This window comes from Marmota flaviventris, chromosome 1, assembly GCF_047511675.1.
Source record: "Marmota flaviventris isolate mMarFla1 chromosome 1, mMarFla1.hap1, whole genome shotgun sequence".
Taxonomy (NCBI): domain Eukaryota; kingdom Metazoa; phylum Chordata; class Mammalia; order Rodentia; family Sciuridae; genus Marmota; species Marmota flaviventris.
The window spans coordinates 150,246,578-150,262,743 of NC_092498.1; the positions used below are offsets into that span (position 1 = coordinate 150,246,578).

General features: G+C 39.5%; 1 protein-coding gene across 1 annotated transcript; it reads left to right on the forward strand.

The window, feature by feature from the left end:
* Positions 1-5,390: 5,390 nt before the first annotated feature.
* Positions 5,391-6,042, forward strand: LOC139707218 (rRNA-processing protein FCF1 homolog). The gene has a single exon (XM_071617457.1). It carries the CDS (start codon positions 5,444-5,446, stop codon positions 6,038-6,040), a length of 597 nt encoding a protein of 198 aa, XP_071473558.1. The 5' UTR covers positions 5,391-5,443; the 3' UTR covers positions 6,041-6,042.
* The last annotated feature ends 10,124 nt before the right edge of the window (positions 6,043-16,166 follow it).

Below are 16,166 nucleotides of genomic sequence, written 5' to 3' on the forward strand. Positions count from 1 at the left end.
ACTAAATTGCTTAGGGCCTCATTAAATTGCTGAGACTGGCTTTGAACCTGCAATCCTCCTGCCTGAGCTTTCTGAGTCCCTGGGATTATAAACATGTGTCACCATGCCTGGCACTATCAGCTTCTTAAGGGTCAGCATAAGAATCTGTGTGCTGGTGGAAAGAAGTTGAGAGCAGATACAGAGTTGTGGAGCCTACAGTGTGGATGTGGGCAGGTGGTCTTTGGGCATTCCAGGTTATTCCCCAGTCATACACTAGCCTAGGTATGTGTAAAGGGTTGTTTTTTGAGAAAGCATCTCACTGTATTTCCCCAGCTGGCCTCCAGGTCCTGGACTCAGGCAAACCTTTTGACTCAGTCTCTCGAGCTGCTACAGGGATGCACTACCAAGCCAAACTTTCTGTGAAGTATTTTGTAGATTCAATTAGAGACCATAACCAATTGACTAAGTAAGTGAGATTATTCCACATCACTTAGGTGGGCCTGAATCAACCCATTAAAAGGTCTAAAGAACATGGCTCAGGCTTCTCTAAGGAAGAGGAATTCTGTATGCCAACCACAGCTCTGGGCCTTGGCAGGAATTCCAACCTGCTTCCCTGACAGCCTGCCCTGTAGCTATTGGACTTGCCTAGCCAGGCCCTACAATCATGAAGTCAAGTCCTTGCAATGAATCTCTTAATGCATATCCTACTGGTTCTGCCTCTCTGGGTCTGACTAATACAGATTTTGGTACCAGAAGTGGTTCCTAAGAAATACAATCTAAAGGATGATTAAGATTAATTTCTGCAATTGATTCTGGGTTATCTGGAATTATTCTCTCATTTGATTATATTTAAAGGCATTAGTGCTTCAGGTATAGTCCCCCTCCTTGTGCCTTGCTGTTTCATTGAATCCAGCCCTAGAGACATGATGAGCTTTTTCTGTCTGGCCCTGCCATATCCAAAGCCTTTGTGCCTATGGTTTCTAGAAGAAGCATGTAGTCAGCCTAACATAGAGGTTTAGGTGACAAGTTGGTACATTTATGAAATAGACATTAATGTACCAGACACTATTTGATTATCTACACCACTCATTGCCAGGAAGCAGAATCGTCAGGCCCATCTGAGAGCAGGAAGGCCCTACACAGATAGAGTCACTTTGGGGTTTGCCTTATGCCTGGAATGTTTTAGATGTTCAGTAAACATTTGTTGAATGGACTTTGGGTGGAGATTTTATATGGTTATTGCTGATGACATGGCAGGCTCTTAGGCAAGAACCCAGAGTAACCTTACCCCTGAGCTACATCCCCAGCCCTCCACCCTTTTTTATTTTGAGACAGGGTCTTGCTAAGTTGCTGAGGCTGGCCCCAAACTTACAGTATTCCTGCCTCAGCCTCCCAAGTTACTGGGTTTATGGGCATCTGCTAGCATACCCTGCCAGTGACTCTATTTTCAATGGCAAAGAAGAAAGTGGTAATTGGTGGTATGATGTGACCGTAGAAACTCATCTGTAGGGTAGATCTATATTTGAATTTTGCAACCTGTGTTCAGGAGTTCCAACCTGATAGCCTGCCTGCACTGTGGATTTCAGGCTTGCCCAACCAGCCCCCATCGTCATGTAAGGTAATCCCTTACACTAAATCTCTTGATATCTTTTACCTAGATCTGTCCCCTTGTGGTTCTGCTTCTGTGGTTGACCACTGACCCCTGACTCGCACATCAGATTACTCATTTCTCTGCACCTGGGTTTCCGCATTTGTAAAATAGGGCCATATGCCCTGTCCTGCTTTATGTCACAGAATGATGATGGGTGACAAACTTGATGGGTCAGGGAGCTCCTTGGCAGCTGTCAGAACAATACTTCTGTAGGCACTGTCCCTTGCACCAACCACATGGCAAGAATCCAACCTGCTGAACCTCAAATAGAAGTTGACCAGAGTGTCCAGGGTGGAGTGATATCTTACTCTTCCCAGTCACAGAAAGCAACCTCATGCTTTCACTGGCCCAGCAGCTGAATTTTGCATGAATAACCCCATGTCAGGGCTGGGGTGCTCCTAGATAGCCCCTTTGGGTGAAAAAGCCAGATAGAGCTGTCCGGCCACAACTATGCTAATCTCCTCAGCCTCTGCCTGCTTCAGGTATAGTCCCCCTCCTTGTGCCTTGCTGTTTCATTGAATCCAGCCCTAGAGACATGATGAGCTTTTTCTGTCTGGCCCTGCCATATCCAAAGCCTTTGTGCCTATGGTTTCTAGAAGAAGCATGTAGTCAGCCTAACATAGAGGTTTAGGTGACAAGTTGGTACATTTATGAAATAGACATTAATGTACCAGACACTATTTGATTATCTACACCACTCATTGCCGGGAAGCAGAATCGTCAGGCCCATCTGAGAGCAGGAAGGCCCTACACAGATAGAGTCACTTTGGGGTTTGCCTTATGCCTGGAATGTTTTAGATGTTCAGTAAACATTTGTTGAATGGACTTTGGGTGGAGATTTTATGTGGTTATTGCTGATGACATGGCAGGCTCTCAGGCAAGAACTTGAATTGGTTCAATGTCCATGACCTGCAAGCCACCAGGCCCTAGTACAATCTTAGATGAAACCTTCTGACCAAATGAAACCGAATGCCAGCAGAAAAAAAGAAAATGATTTTCTCACCTGTAAGATGGCAGGTGGCTGGACTCAAAGTTCTGAAGAACCCTGCAGCTCTAGCAGGTAGCCTTTCTGTCAGGCCACAGATTTATTTTATTTTAGTGGTGCTGGGGATTAAGCCCATGCTCACACATGCTAAACACAAACTACCACTGAGCTACATCTCCTGCCCAATAGCTTTATTGCTGGCATCTGGGATGAGGTTTGGGCATATAAACCATAGTGTGCGCAAAAGAAAAAAAGAACTTAGGCATTCTTAAGGATAGACCATATGTTAAACCATAAAAGAAGTCAATGAATTTTAAAAAAATGAAATCATGTAAGTCATATTTTCCAATTGTAATGGAATGAATTAGTAGCAAAGGGAAAATTGAAAAATAGGTGAGAATTAAACAACATTTTTAAATTTTTTATTTTATATATTTATTTAGCCATACTGAAGATTGAATCCATGGCTTCTCATATGCTAGGCAAGTGCTCTACCACTGAGTATACCCATAACCCAACATTTTCATTAAACAACCAATGAATGAGAAACGAAATCAAGGGAAGTTAGAAAATAATCTTAAGACATGAAAACAAAAAGAAAGCATACCAAAACTTAAGGAATGCAATAAAAACAGTGCTAAGAAAGAAATTTATAGCTGTAAATGCTTACAATTAAAAAAGTTTTCAAACCAACAACAAAAATTTATACACTGAAAAACTAAAAAAAAAAAAAAGAAAAGAAAAAAGACTAAATGAAACCAAATGCCAGCAGAAAAAAGAAAATGATTAGAGCAGAGATAAGAGAACAGAAAATGATAGAGGAAATCAATGAAACCAAAAGTTTGCATTTCTTTCTTTCTTTTCGATACTTGGATTGAACCCAGAGGGTGCTTTACCACTGAGCCATATCTCCAGCCCTTTTTATGTTTTAAGACAGGGTCTCACTAAATTGCTTAGGGTCTTTAAATTGCTGAAGTTGGGTTCAAACTTGCATTCCTGGAGGATCGTGAGTTCAAAGCCAACCTCAGCAACTTATAGAGGCCCTAAGCAACTCAGTGAGACCCTGTCTCTAAATAAAATATAAAAAGGTTGGGGATGTGGCTTGAGGTTAAGCATCCCTGGGTTCAATCCCTGGTGCCCAAACAAAACCTTGCATTCCTCCTGCCTCAGCCTCCCAAGCCACTGGGATTATAGGTATGCACCATTGTACCCAGCAAAAGTTTGCATTTTTTAATAAAATTGCCAACGGTTAGCTAGATTGACTAAGAAAGACTCAAACTACTAAAAATCAGAGAAGAAAGTGGGAACATTACTACTGATTCTTTAAAAATAAAAAGAATTATGAGAGAATACTATGGATAAATTGTATGCCCACAAACTGGAGAGCCTAGACAACCCAAATGAAATGGACAAATTCCTGGAAACACAAAATCTATCAAGATTAAATCATTAAGCAACAGAAAATCTGAATAGACTTATAACTATTAAGGATGTTGAATTGGTTGAATTCTACCAAACATTCAAAGTGTACCAGTCCTTCTCAAACTCTTCCAAAAAATCGAAGGGAACACTTTCTAACTCACTCCATGGAGTAAGCATTACCCTGATACCAAAGTCAGAGACACTACTAGAAAACTATAGACAAATATCCCTTATAAATATTATTTGTTTTTTGTTTTTTTTTTTTTGGGGGGGGGGACAGGGTTTTGCTATGTGGCACGGCCTGGTCTCCAATTTCTGGGTTCCAATGCTCCTCCCCGTCAGCATCCTGAGGGAAGCGCTTAGCTGGTACTGCAGGCATTACATCGCCACACCTGGCTCCCTTATACATATTGATGCAAGCTGTGTGTCCCTCTGGAGATAGCTCACATTCTCCCTTGAATGGCTCAACATCCTTGATAAGAAAATCAATCAGTATAATATATCTCATTAATAAAATGAAGGGGAAAAATCCCATCTGATCATCACAAATGAGGCAGAAAAGGCATTTGGAAAAATTCAAAACCCATTTGTGATTTTAAAAAAGTTCAAAAAACTAGGATTAGGATTAGAATAAAACAGCTATCTCAATATAATAAAGGTCACAAATGAAAACCCACTGCTAATACTTTGTGATGAAAAAGAATCAACTTTCACCACTTCTATTCAAAATAGTTTTTCAAGTTCTAGCTAGAGCAATTAGGCAAGAAAAAGAAATAAAAAGGAACATAAGGAAGAAGTAAATTGATGTCTTTTTGCAGGTACATAATCTTATATAATCTTATTTATATAAAACCCACAAAAAGCTATTAGAACTAATGAATTAATTCTGTGAAGTTATAAGACACAAAATTCATACACAGAAACACACACACACACAAATGGGTTTCTATACATTAACAATAAAAAATCTGAAAAGGAAATTAAGAAAACAATTCCATGACAATAGCATCACAAAGAATAAAATATTTAGGAATTAGCCCTGAAAGTGACTGAACATTGCTGATGAAAATTAAAGAAGGCCAAAATAAATAGAGTCCATTATCATGGACTGGAAAACTTAATTTGGAGAGTCGGGGTACCAGGGATTGAACTCAGACTTGACCACTGGGCCACATCCCTAGCCCTATTTTATATTTTGTTAGAGACAGGGTCTCACTGAGTTGCTTAGCACCTTGCTAAATTGTTGAGGCTGGCTTTGAACTTGCCGTCCTCCTGCCTCCTCCTCCTGAGCCGCTGGGATTACAGGCATGCGTACCGTGCCCGGCCAAACTAAATATTTATGAATGTCAGCACTACAAAAAGCAATCTATGGGGTGTATTCGGAAGAACGGGTGTGCGGCTTGAACATGGGAAAGCAAAAGAAAACAAGAAAGTATGCGACCATGAAGCGAATGCTTAGTCTCAGAGATGAGAGGCTTAAAGAAAAGGATAGATTAAAACCAAAAAAGAAACAAAAGAAAGATCCCAGTGCACTGAAGGAAAGAGAAGTCCCCCAACACCCTTCCTGCTTATTCTTCCAATATAATACACAATTGGGCCCACCTTATCATATCCTGGTTGATACCAACTTTATCAATTTTTCCATTAAAGCCAAACTGGACTTAGTGCAGTCAATGATGGACTGTCTGTATGCCAAGTGTATCCCTTGTATAACTGATTGTGTAATGGCTGAAATTGAGAAATTGGGGCAAAAATATCGAGTGGCTTTAAGGATTGCAAAGGATCCCCGGTTTGAACGATTACCATGCACGCACAAAGGAACCTATGCAGATGACTGCTTAGTACAAAGAGTAACTCAGCACAAGTGTTACATCGTGGCCACAGTTGACCGTGACCTTAAACGAAGAATCCGGAAGATCCCTGGAGTTCCTATCATGTACATTTCTAACCACAGATACAACATCGAGCGTATGCCAGATGATTATGGAGCCCCTCGGTTCTGATTCTTACAAGACAAAGTCCTCTATCTTCCTTCGACCAACTTTCTCAGTTGCCAGTTCAGTAAACATGCTATAGAATATAGAATAATTCCTGTAGCATGAATTATTTGCTCTGTTATGAGCTAAATATGATTAAATATACTCACTTCTTGATGCTTTTTGAAAATGATATTTTGTAGCCTTTAAAAATTTGTTGCATTTTTTAAATAAATCATATGTTCCAGTCATTAAAAAAAAAAAAAAAAAGCAATCTATGGATTCAATGCAATCTCTATTAAAAATGTCAACAATTTTTTCAGAAATAAAAAAAATCTATCTCAAAATTTATATGGAATCTCAAAGGACTCCAAGTAGCCAAAACATCTTGAAAAAGAACAAAGCTGATGAACTCAGGCTTCCTGATTTTAAAACTTCCTACAAAGCTGCAGTAGTATGGTGGGCTTAGGTTGTGGCTCAGAGGAAGAGGGCTTACCTAGCATGTGTGAGGCACTGGGTTTGATCCTCAGCACCACATTAAAATGAAATAAAGGTATTGTGTGCACCTACAACTAAAAAATGCTTAAAAAACAGTGTGGTAATGACATAAAAACAAGGCATATATATTCAGACATATATGGAATAGAATAGAGATCCCAGAAATAAACCCTGACATATATAGTCAATTATTTTTGACAAGGTGCCAAAAATCATTCAATGAGGAAAGGCAGTTTCTTTCCATTAATGGTGCTGGGAAAATAGATAATCACATGCAAAATAATGAAATTGGTCCCTTACTATATCCATATACAAAAGTTAACTCAAAATGTATCAAAGATCTAAATGTAAGCCAGGCACAGTGATGCACACCTGTAATGCCAGTGACTTGGGAGGATGAGGCAGGAGGTTTGCAAGGCGGCAGATGGCCTCAGCAACTTAGCTGGACCCTAAGCAACTTCGTGAGACCCTGTCTCAAAAATAAAATAAAATAAAAAGGGCTGGGGATATAGCTCAGTGATAAAGAGTCTCTGGTCTCTGGGTTCAATCCTCAGTGAAAGAAAGAAAGACAAAGAAAGGAAGGAAGGAAGGAAGGAGGGAGGGAGGGAAAGAAAGAAAGAAAGAAGGAGGGAAAGAAGGAAGGAAAGAAGGAAGGAAGGGAAGACAAAGATCTAAATGTAAGAACGTAAACTATAAAACTTTTTAAAATGGTGAAAGTGTTGTGATATTGGATTTGGCAATAATTTCTTGAACGTAACACCAAAACCACAAGGCAACAAAAGAAAAACTAGATAAGTTGAACTTCATCAAAATTAAAAACCTGTGTGCATCAAAGGGCACTATCACAGTAAAAGGGCAATCTGTAGAATGGGAGGAAATATTTTCAAGTCGTATATATTTTAGTATGTAGAATATATAAAAGAACTTCTTAAACTTAACAATCAAAAATGAGCCAAAGGGCTGGGGATGAAACTCTGAGGTCGAGCACTTACCTAGGAGGCATTAGGACCTCAGTTCAATCCCTAGTACCTCCAGAAAAAAAAAAAAAAGAAACAAAATCAACCAACCAACCAACAAAAACAGAACAAAATGGACAGCAACTGAAATACACATTTCTGTAAAGAAAATAGATGGTATGAAAGCATATGAAAAGATGCTCACCATCATTACCATTAGGAAAATGCAAATCAAAACCACAATGAGAGCCCAGTACAGTGGTGCACACCTGGAATCCCAGCACCAGGCAGGAGGATCACAAGATCAAAACCAGCCTCAGCAAAGGTGAGGCACTAAGCAACTCAGTGAGACCCTGTCTCTAAATAAAATACAAAATAGGCTGGGCTGGGGATGTGGCTTCAGTGGTTGAGTGCCCCTGAGTTCAATCCCTGGTACTAAAATAAAACAAACAAACAAAAACCCACAATGAGATAAGACCTTATATGCATTAGGATAGCTACTATAAACAAAATAAAACCAGAAAATAACAAGTGTTGGCAAGAATGTGAGGAAAGTAGAACCCTCAGGTATTGCTAGTAAGAATGTAAAATGGTGTACATGCTATGGAAAACAGTATGGTAATTCCTCAAAAATAATTAAACACAGAATTATAATATGACCCAGCAATTCCACTGATAAGTATATACTCCACAAAATCAAAATAGGATCTAATAGTGTTAGCTGTATACCCATGTCCATAGCATTGTTATTCACAACAGCCAAAAGATGGAACCTAAGTGGATAAGCATACATATATGCCATTCAACGGATATTATTCAGCCTTTAAAAAAAGGAAATCATGATACATGCTCCAATAAGAATGAAACTTTAAGACATTATACTCAGTGAAATAAGCCAATGACAAAAGGAAAAATGCCTTTTTTTTTTAATGAGTCCAAAATCTTGGGAAAAATATTTTAAGAGAGAGTTAATGTAATAGTTTTCATCCTTATATACAAGCATGCCTTCATTTTAACTTGAAAAATATACAATCATAGAAAGACATTTATATTAACACAGACAAATGCCTTTTTAATAGTTGATCTAAATTAATAATAGTCATTAGTAGTGGCTCAGAAGAATAGGAGGTTGGGGAAATGGAGGATAGATAATGAGTACCAAAACATGGAAGTAATAACTTCTAATGTTCTACAGCACAGAAGGGTGACCGTAGTTCATAACAACCTATATAAATGTTATGAAAAACTAGAAGAGAGGAATTCTAAAGTTCCAGACGTGAAGTAATAATAATGAGATGGGAACATTAATTACCCTGATGTGATTAGTAAATATTGTATACACATATTGTTATTTCAGTAACAATTGTTATTTCAATACATGTATACAATTATTATGCATGACCAAAAATATTATTAAGAGTCAAGGCTAGGGTTTTAACTTGGTAATAGAGTATGTACTTAACCCATGCAAGGCCCTGGGTTTAATCCCCAGATTACCAGCACCCCATACACATAAAAAGAGTTTAAGGAGATGGAAATGTTAACTGTCATGATTTGATCATTACACATGGTGTGTGTATATATATATATATATATATATATATATATATATATATATATATATAAAATTATCACCCTATACCCCATAAGTTTGTACAATTAAAGTAATTAATTAAAAAGGACAAATACTGTATGATTCCAATTACATGAGGTATTTAGAATAGTTGAATTTATAAACACAGAAAATAGAGTGTTAGTTGCCAGGAGCTGGGGGGAGAGGAGAAAGGGGGACAATTTTTTGATGGCTCCAGAGTTTCAATTTAGAATGGAAAAAGTTCTAAAATGATAGTGGTGATGGCTGCATAACAATGTGAATGTCTTTTTTTTTTAAATGATAGATAGACCTGGTAACTTTGTTTCTTTTTTTTAATGTGGTGCTGAAGATCAAACCCAGTGCCTTATATGTACTAAGCAAGTGCTCTGCCACTGAGCCATAACCCCAGCCTGTGAATGTCTTTAATATCACTAAATTGTTCACTTAAGAATGGTACAATGTTGGGGGTGGGTTGTGGCTCAGTGGTAGAGCGCTTGCCTAGTATGCATGAGGCACTGGGTTCGATCCCGGGCACCACATAAAATAAATAAATAAATAAAATAAAGGTATTGTGTCCATCTACAACTAAAAAAATATTAAAAGAAGAAGAAGAAGAAGAATGGTAAAATGGCTGGGCATGGTGGCACACACATACCTGTAATCCCAGTGGTTCAGGAGGCTCAGGCAGGAGAATCATAAGTTCAAAGCCATGCTCAGCAATTTAGCAAGGCTGTAAGTAACGTAGTGTCCCCAAATAAAATGAGCTGAGGTTGTGGCTCAGTGGTAGAGCACTTGCCTTGCATGCATGAGGCATTGGGTTCGATCCTCAGCACCACATAAAAATGAAAAAATAACTATATTGTGTCTATCTACAACTAAAAACATATATTAAAAAAAAAAAATTAAAAGAGTTGGGGATGTGGCTCAGTGTTAAGCATCCCTGGGTTCAATCCCTAGTACCGCACCAAAAAAAAAAAAAAGACTTATAATGGTAAATTATATGTTTTATATTGTTAAAAGAAAAAATTGTTACCAATAAGTTTAACAGAATTTACTTAAGCAAGAAAAAGAGTTCTAGAACCAGTCACCACTTCTGACTGAAATTGGCTCAGAATTCCCCACCCTACAATATATCCAGATCATTTTTATATTCAGAGAAAAGGAAATCACATACTTTCCTAAGAAACAACCTGATTGGCTGCAATCAGCATTTACTAGCTATAGTCAGTGGTGTGGTGAGGCATTTGCAGCTGAATGAGCCCAACTTATATTAACCTCATTCCTGACCCCAGAGCTCTCCTCCAACAGGCTGAGCAAATCCATAAATTATTAAAGTCTACCCTAGAAAGTTAGGTGTTTTTCTCAAATACTGACCTTTCCACTCTGGCCCAAGTCATGAAACCATATTAGATATTGCATAGTCTCCATTGTGGCCTGGCCTTATAAGAAAGTCTATTTTTTATAAATAAATTCTGGCCAGTCATTTGATGCTGATCTGAATATCTTCCAGGGCCATGGTGGTACTATTGATCAGATCAACTAAAGTCAGGGACAAAAGTTGCATTGCCTTTTTAATCAGATGAGTTACATAATAGGAATAATTGTTCCCATTGTGTATATTAACAGCAAGTCAGTTATCAGTTCAAAAAGGTTCTGTGAGTAACCAGGGATAGCCTCATTTTAGAAATATCTCCATTATTATCTGTGGGTTGCACGATCTGTGCTCCATGATGTTTACTAAAACACAAAATTCTCTTATGATCATCATGAAAATACAGTACACCCTTTTGGAGAGGTTGATCCAACTAGTTTTCACATAAGAAATATAGTCATAAGGGCACATATGGCACTCTGAGAAAGTGTTGTTTACAAGGGTCAGTGTCCCCCAAGGTCCTGGCCAGTTGGTAGACCTTTGGGTTTCCAGTTTACTTTGAATAATTAACTCTAATCCTCATGTGTTATTTTCTGTCAATGAAAAAAATACCTGATATAATCGATTTATAAAGAGGAAAGTTTTATTTATTTTGGCTCATAAGTCCATGGTTACTTGTGCCTCATTGCCTTTAGGCCTGTGGCAAGTACACCATGGTAGGGAGCACACTGCAGAGGAAATTCTTGCCTGAGACAGCCAGGAAGCAAAGATGAGAAAAGGTAGGTTCCCAATATCCCCTTCAAGGGCACATCTCCAGTGACCTAATTCCTACCACTAAGCTTGATCTTTGTGGTGTGTGTGTGTGTGTGTGTGTGTGTGTGTGTGTGCGCGCGCACGCACTAGGTATTGAACCCAGGGCCTGTGCACACTAGGCAAAGCAAGTGCTCTACCACTTGTAGCTCTACATCCCCAGTCCCTATGCATCACCTTTTAAAGGTTCTGCTACTTCCCAATAATGCTACAGGTTGGGGACCAAGCCTTTAACACATGGACCTTTCAGGGACATTTCAGGGACAAACTATAGCACCTTATATTTGGAAGGACTGCCTGAGGGTAATTAGTCCAGTCTATCCTGGTTGTTCATGCCATCAGTTGAGTGGCATTAGTCTTTTCCACAGATTGGCTGAGAGGTCTGTGGGAATGACAGCAAGAAAAACATCTGAAACATCGGTATTGATACATTGTAGGTATTTTTTGTGGGAAGTACAGAAGCCAGGGATATCCCCTGCTGTTTATAGTAAACGTTTGGCAAAGGTAATAAGGAATAGTGACTAAACTAGTCAAAGTCATCTGAGGAGTGAAGGCAGAAGTTGGAGTCAGTTAAATTTAAAGTACTAACAAAAGTTTGGGAGGTAAGCCAGGTTATTTTTGTTCATAAAGAATGTTTCAAGAGCAATTGTGAAAGATAAAATCATTAATGTCCCTCCATTCTTACCTACTGGGATATAAGGTATTTTCTACCTAGATGCCAGAGTTTCTGCTTTACCTTCAAGATGGGTGTGCTCCACTCCAGTCCTCAAAATGTCATCTTTTCCCAATTATCCTTTTCTTGCACCCAGACCTTTTTTTTTTTTGAGGAAGAACTTTTTTTTATAAAATGCACAGAGACCCATTATGTTTCCCAGTTTTTCTCATGTGGGCCACTGTAAGGGGTCTCAGTAAGCATAGTGCTTACCCAAGTGGTCATTATCCTTATGATCTAAGATCATGTAAGTCCCACAAGAGAATCCAAGTGACTGAATCAGAATCATATTTGAACTCTGAAGCCCCCTTTAAGCAGGGCTGCCTTCTAGAAGGTGTGTACCAACCAGGCTTGCCTAAAGTTACTGTTTAGGAAAGCAAGCAAGCAACATACCCAAAAGAGTCATTGTGCTATGGTTTGAATGTGTCTTCAAAAGTTCATGTGTTGCACCAGTCAGAATGACGGTCATTAAGAACACGAACAATAATAAACCAGGCATGATGGCACAGGCCTATAATTCCAATGATTTGGGAGGCTGAGGTGGGAGGATTGCAAGTTCTGGGACAGCCTCAGCAACTTAGGCTTTTTTAAAAAAAATATTTATTTATTTATTTTTTAAGTTGTAGATGGACACACTACCTCCATTTTATTTATTTATTTTTATGTGGTGCTGAGGTTCGAACCAAGGGCCTCGCACGTGCGAGGTGAGCACTCTACCACTGAGCCACAACCCTAGCAGCAACTTAGGCTTTAAGCAACCCTGTCTCAAAATAAAAAGGGCTGGGGATGTGGCTCAGTGGTTAAGTGTCCCTGAGTTCAATCCCCAATACCAAATAATAATAATAATAATAATAATAATAATTGCTAGAGAGGATATGGAGAAAAAGGAACACTTTTACACTGTTGGTGGGATTGTAACAGTACAACTGTAACAGTGGTTCACTTTATGCTTTGAATATAGCTCTTACTGCTCTGCCACTGAAAGTTATTTTTAAAATAGACATGTTTCTTTCTCTTTTTCTCTCCCTGCTCTTCCCTAATCTCTCTACCTCCCTAATCTCAGGGGAAACAGGATTATCTTTCATCTCCATTTTAGGCAGATTTACCTGTCCTTGAGTACATACCCAACATAAGAATGAAATAAGCCAGACTTTGGGGATGGTACCAGAAGATCTCAGAAATGACTATCTCCAAAATTAAAAAGTGAATTAAAACTCCAGCAGAGAACACTGGAATGTAGCTTTTGAATCATCTCTTTAAAAGCCCCCAGTTCCTGCTAATGGGGAGAATCACACCCTGTGAGACAGGAGTCCCCTGTGTTTCTCCTTTGCTAGCAAAGCAATAAAACTGCTTTTTCCTTTTTCTCAAAACCATGTTTTCGTTACTGGTTTGGCATTGATCTCATCAGAAAACAGGCTCTTCTGGTAGGCATCTATGTATGTGACCCAGACAGGTTGTCATAGCCGCATTTATTTCCACCATTCATGGCCCCAAAGAGGAGTGTCTTTAATCTGCCCATTGAGATTTTCTAAGTGACAGATCAAACAACTAGGCTATTGACAATAGCCCAAGAGTCAGAACAAATATAATATGGCCTATCAATTGGAGTACTGGTCTGAGGCTATGAGAATTGTTCCTACTTACTGAGCAGAGTAACACACATCCATGTTTTTTTTTATCCTTCAGTCCATACCCAACATAGGAATGAAGTAAGCCAGACTTTGGGGCTGTATCTGAGAGTGGAAAACCAAAGAAAACCAGAAGACATCATCAGGCTTCAGCTTAGCTAAACCATCTGTGAACTTGGGAAACCTCTGTAATTTACAAGGTCCCCTGGGCCAATGACTTTGCTCTGCTTAATTGTGGGTATGTTTCCCCCAAAGGGTTAACTGCTAGTTTTTTTCATATAAGTCTGAGATGACACCATGGCCAGGCTAGCTGTGTTCATAAATAGACCCATTTCCATTTTATAAGCAAAGCTTTCAGAGCCCAGTTGTCCTATTTATTTATGTGGTACTGGGCTTCACACATGCCAGACAAGCATTTACCACTGAGTCATATCCCTTGCCCCAAATTGTCCCATTTTAACAAGAGCCCAGATAGTAAGGCTTTCAAAAGGGATGTACTTGGTCACTGTCAGTAATGCATTAACCCCCAAATCCCCAGAGATTCTTATGGATGCAGTCTGCTTCCCTCTGCCAGGGGTTTCATTTAGCAAAATTATCAGTCACAGAGGCTTAATAGCTTTTTTAGAAGGGTCATTAGAGTTGTGGGGCCCCAAAGTAGCAAATGGGCTGCAGCCAACCAGACAACTTCCAATGCAGCCTGTTGGTCTGGGGCCTGCTTAAAGGATGCTGATTTGTAGATTAGCTGATATAAAGAACCAAGTAGTATGTCCATCTGAGGTATGTGCTAGTCCAAATACCCAAAGAATTCAAGAAGGTGCTGGGCCTCCTTTTTTTGGCTGTGGTAGAATAGAAGAGACAGAAGATTTTTCCTTGACTGCTGGAAGGATTAGATATTGTGAATCTGCCCACCCAGTCCCAAGAAATTGAATTTTGTCAGGAATTATCAGCCATCTCTGTGGAGAGGTGTCAATGCTATAGTCAGGACCACTAAGACTGAGCCTTGACTTGCCACTCAATCGGACATCCTCTAGGTTGTGAAAGTTTTGGACATCAAGAAGGTAAAGGGACTCACCTAAATCCTGACTTGCCCACTACAGGCAAATTGCAGGGGAGTTTATTTCACACTTCTTTGTGTACAGATCTTCTATTTGGGAGACTCCTCCACTCAAGGGACAAAAGAATAACATCAATTCTTACCATACTTTCAAAAGTAGATGCAACCCAATACATGGAATTGGACCAGAGGGCCTAGGTACTTAGTCTTTTCTTTCTCCACCCTACTATGGAACTTGCCCAGCCTCCATTTGGAAACCTTTTTATCCCTTAACACCAGGTAAGGATGGTGACTTCGGCACCCATAATCAACAGAGCAGTTAAAAGTTTGAGTCCCTCCTGTCCCCAAAGTTCCCCAACATTTTCAGACAGGTACATATGGTCTTTGGTCCACCTTGAAGACGGGAGTACGTCAGCCCCGTCACTAATATTTCTCCTGAAAGTAGCTGAGGTTGGGACAGAGAGGGAATAAAGGATCAGAATTAGGGAAGGAGAAAGTAACTAAGGGCCATTAAAGATGGGAATGCTTACTTTCATTTTGAAGGGTATAGCAGCAATTCATGCCTCAACTGAATGAACTCCGAAGTTTTTTGCTTACCCAGCCCTATATCAAGTGGCAAGGTCATCACTACCAACACTGTTTCGGCCTTGACTCCACAGCTCCTTGCTTTCTGTCTGGGGCCACAGTGTATTTTTTCTTTGGCTTACTCTAGACATGAGCCATGATACTTTTTTTAAGTCCAACTTAATCCAAGCCATTTGTTGCCCAGTTATCATAATAACGCTTGTTTCTGCCCTTTTGTTTTATTTTTCTTTGAAACAGGATCTTGTGGAGGCTGGCCCAAACTTGAGATTCTCCTGCCTCAGTCTCCTGAGGAGCTGGGATTACAGGTGCATGCTACTGTGCCCAGCTTAGCTTTAACAGGAGGACTAGAAACTTTCCTGGGTGATGAAGTTGACTACAAAATTCTATCTAGAATTATTTTGGTTCACTTCTCATTCTCTAATGAGCTGCCTTTATGAGCATTGCAAACCCAATCCAAGGTGGTAAGAGCCCAAATACCAGTCAATGCTACATCTGTGGTCTTTTATAGGAGTTATTCTTAGGGGAATCTCCCTGAGAGGGCTCAAGATCATTTTTAGCTTTTAGGACCCACTGTAAAAACAAAAACTCTGGGATCTTTTACCATTGTCTCCTAATGGATTTAAGGTTGTCATAAGAGGCTTGAGGTATAGCTTAGTGGTAGAGCATATATTTAGTGTGATCGAGGGCCTAGGTTTAATCCCTTAAAAAAAATGTTGGCATAATAGATTGCAGGAAGGACCAAGCCAAAAGACAGCCCAGCTAAGACATTTCTCCTTCACAAGCATTACATGCCTCACCTCCTGGGTAAATCAGTAAATTAAATCAGCCAACATTCCAATTTGCCTGCTTTCTTTCCATTGTGGTTATGAATTCCTCATATTCATGCTCAGTGTAAGTGTATATCTCAGTAACTGTTGTCTCAAAGGGGTTGGAAATATCTGCAC

Excerpts from the sequence above, each read along its gene's own strand:
- LOC139707218 (XM_071617457.1), top strand. The coding sequence starts at position 5,444 with ATGGGAAAGCAAAAGAAAACAAGAAAGTATGCGACCATGAAGCGAATG.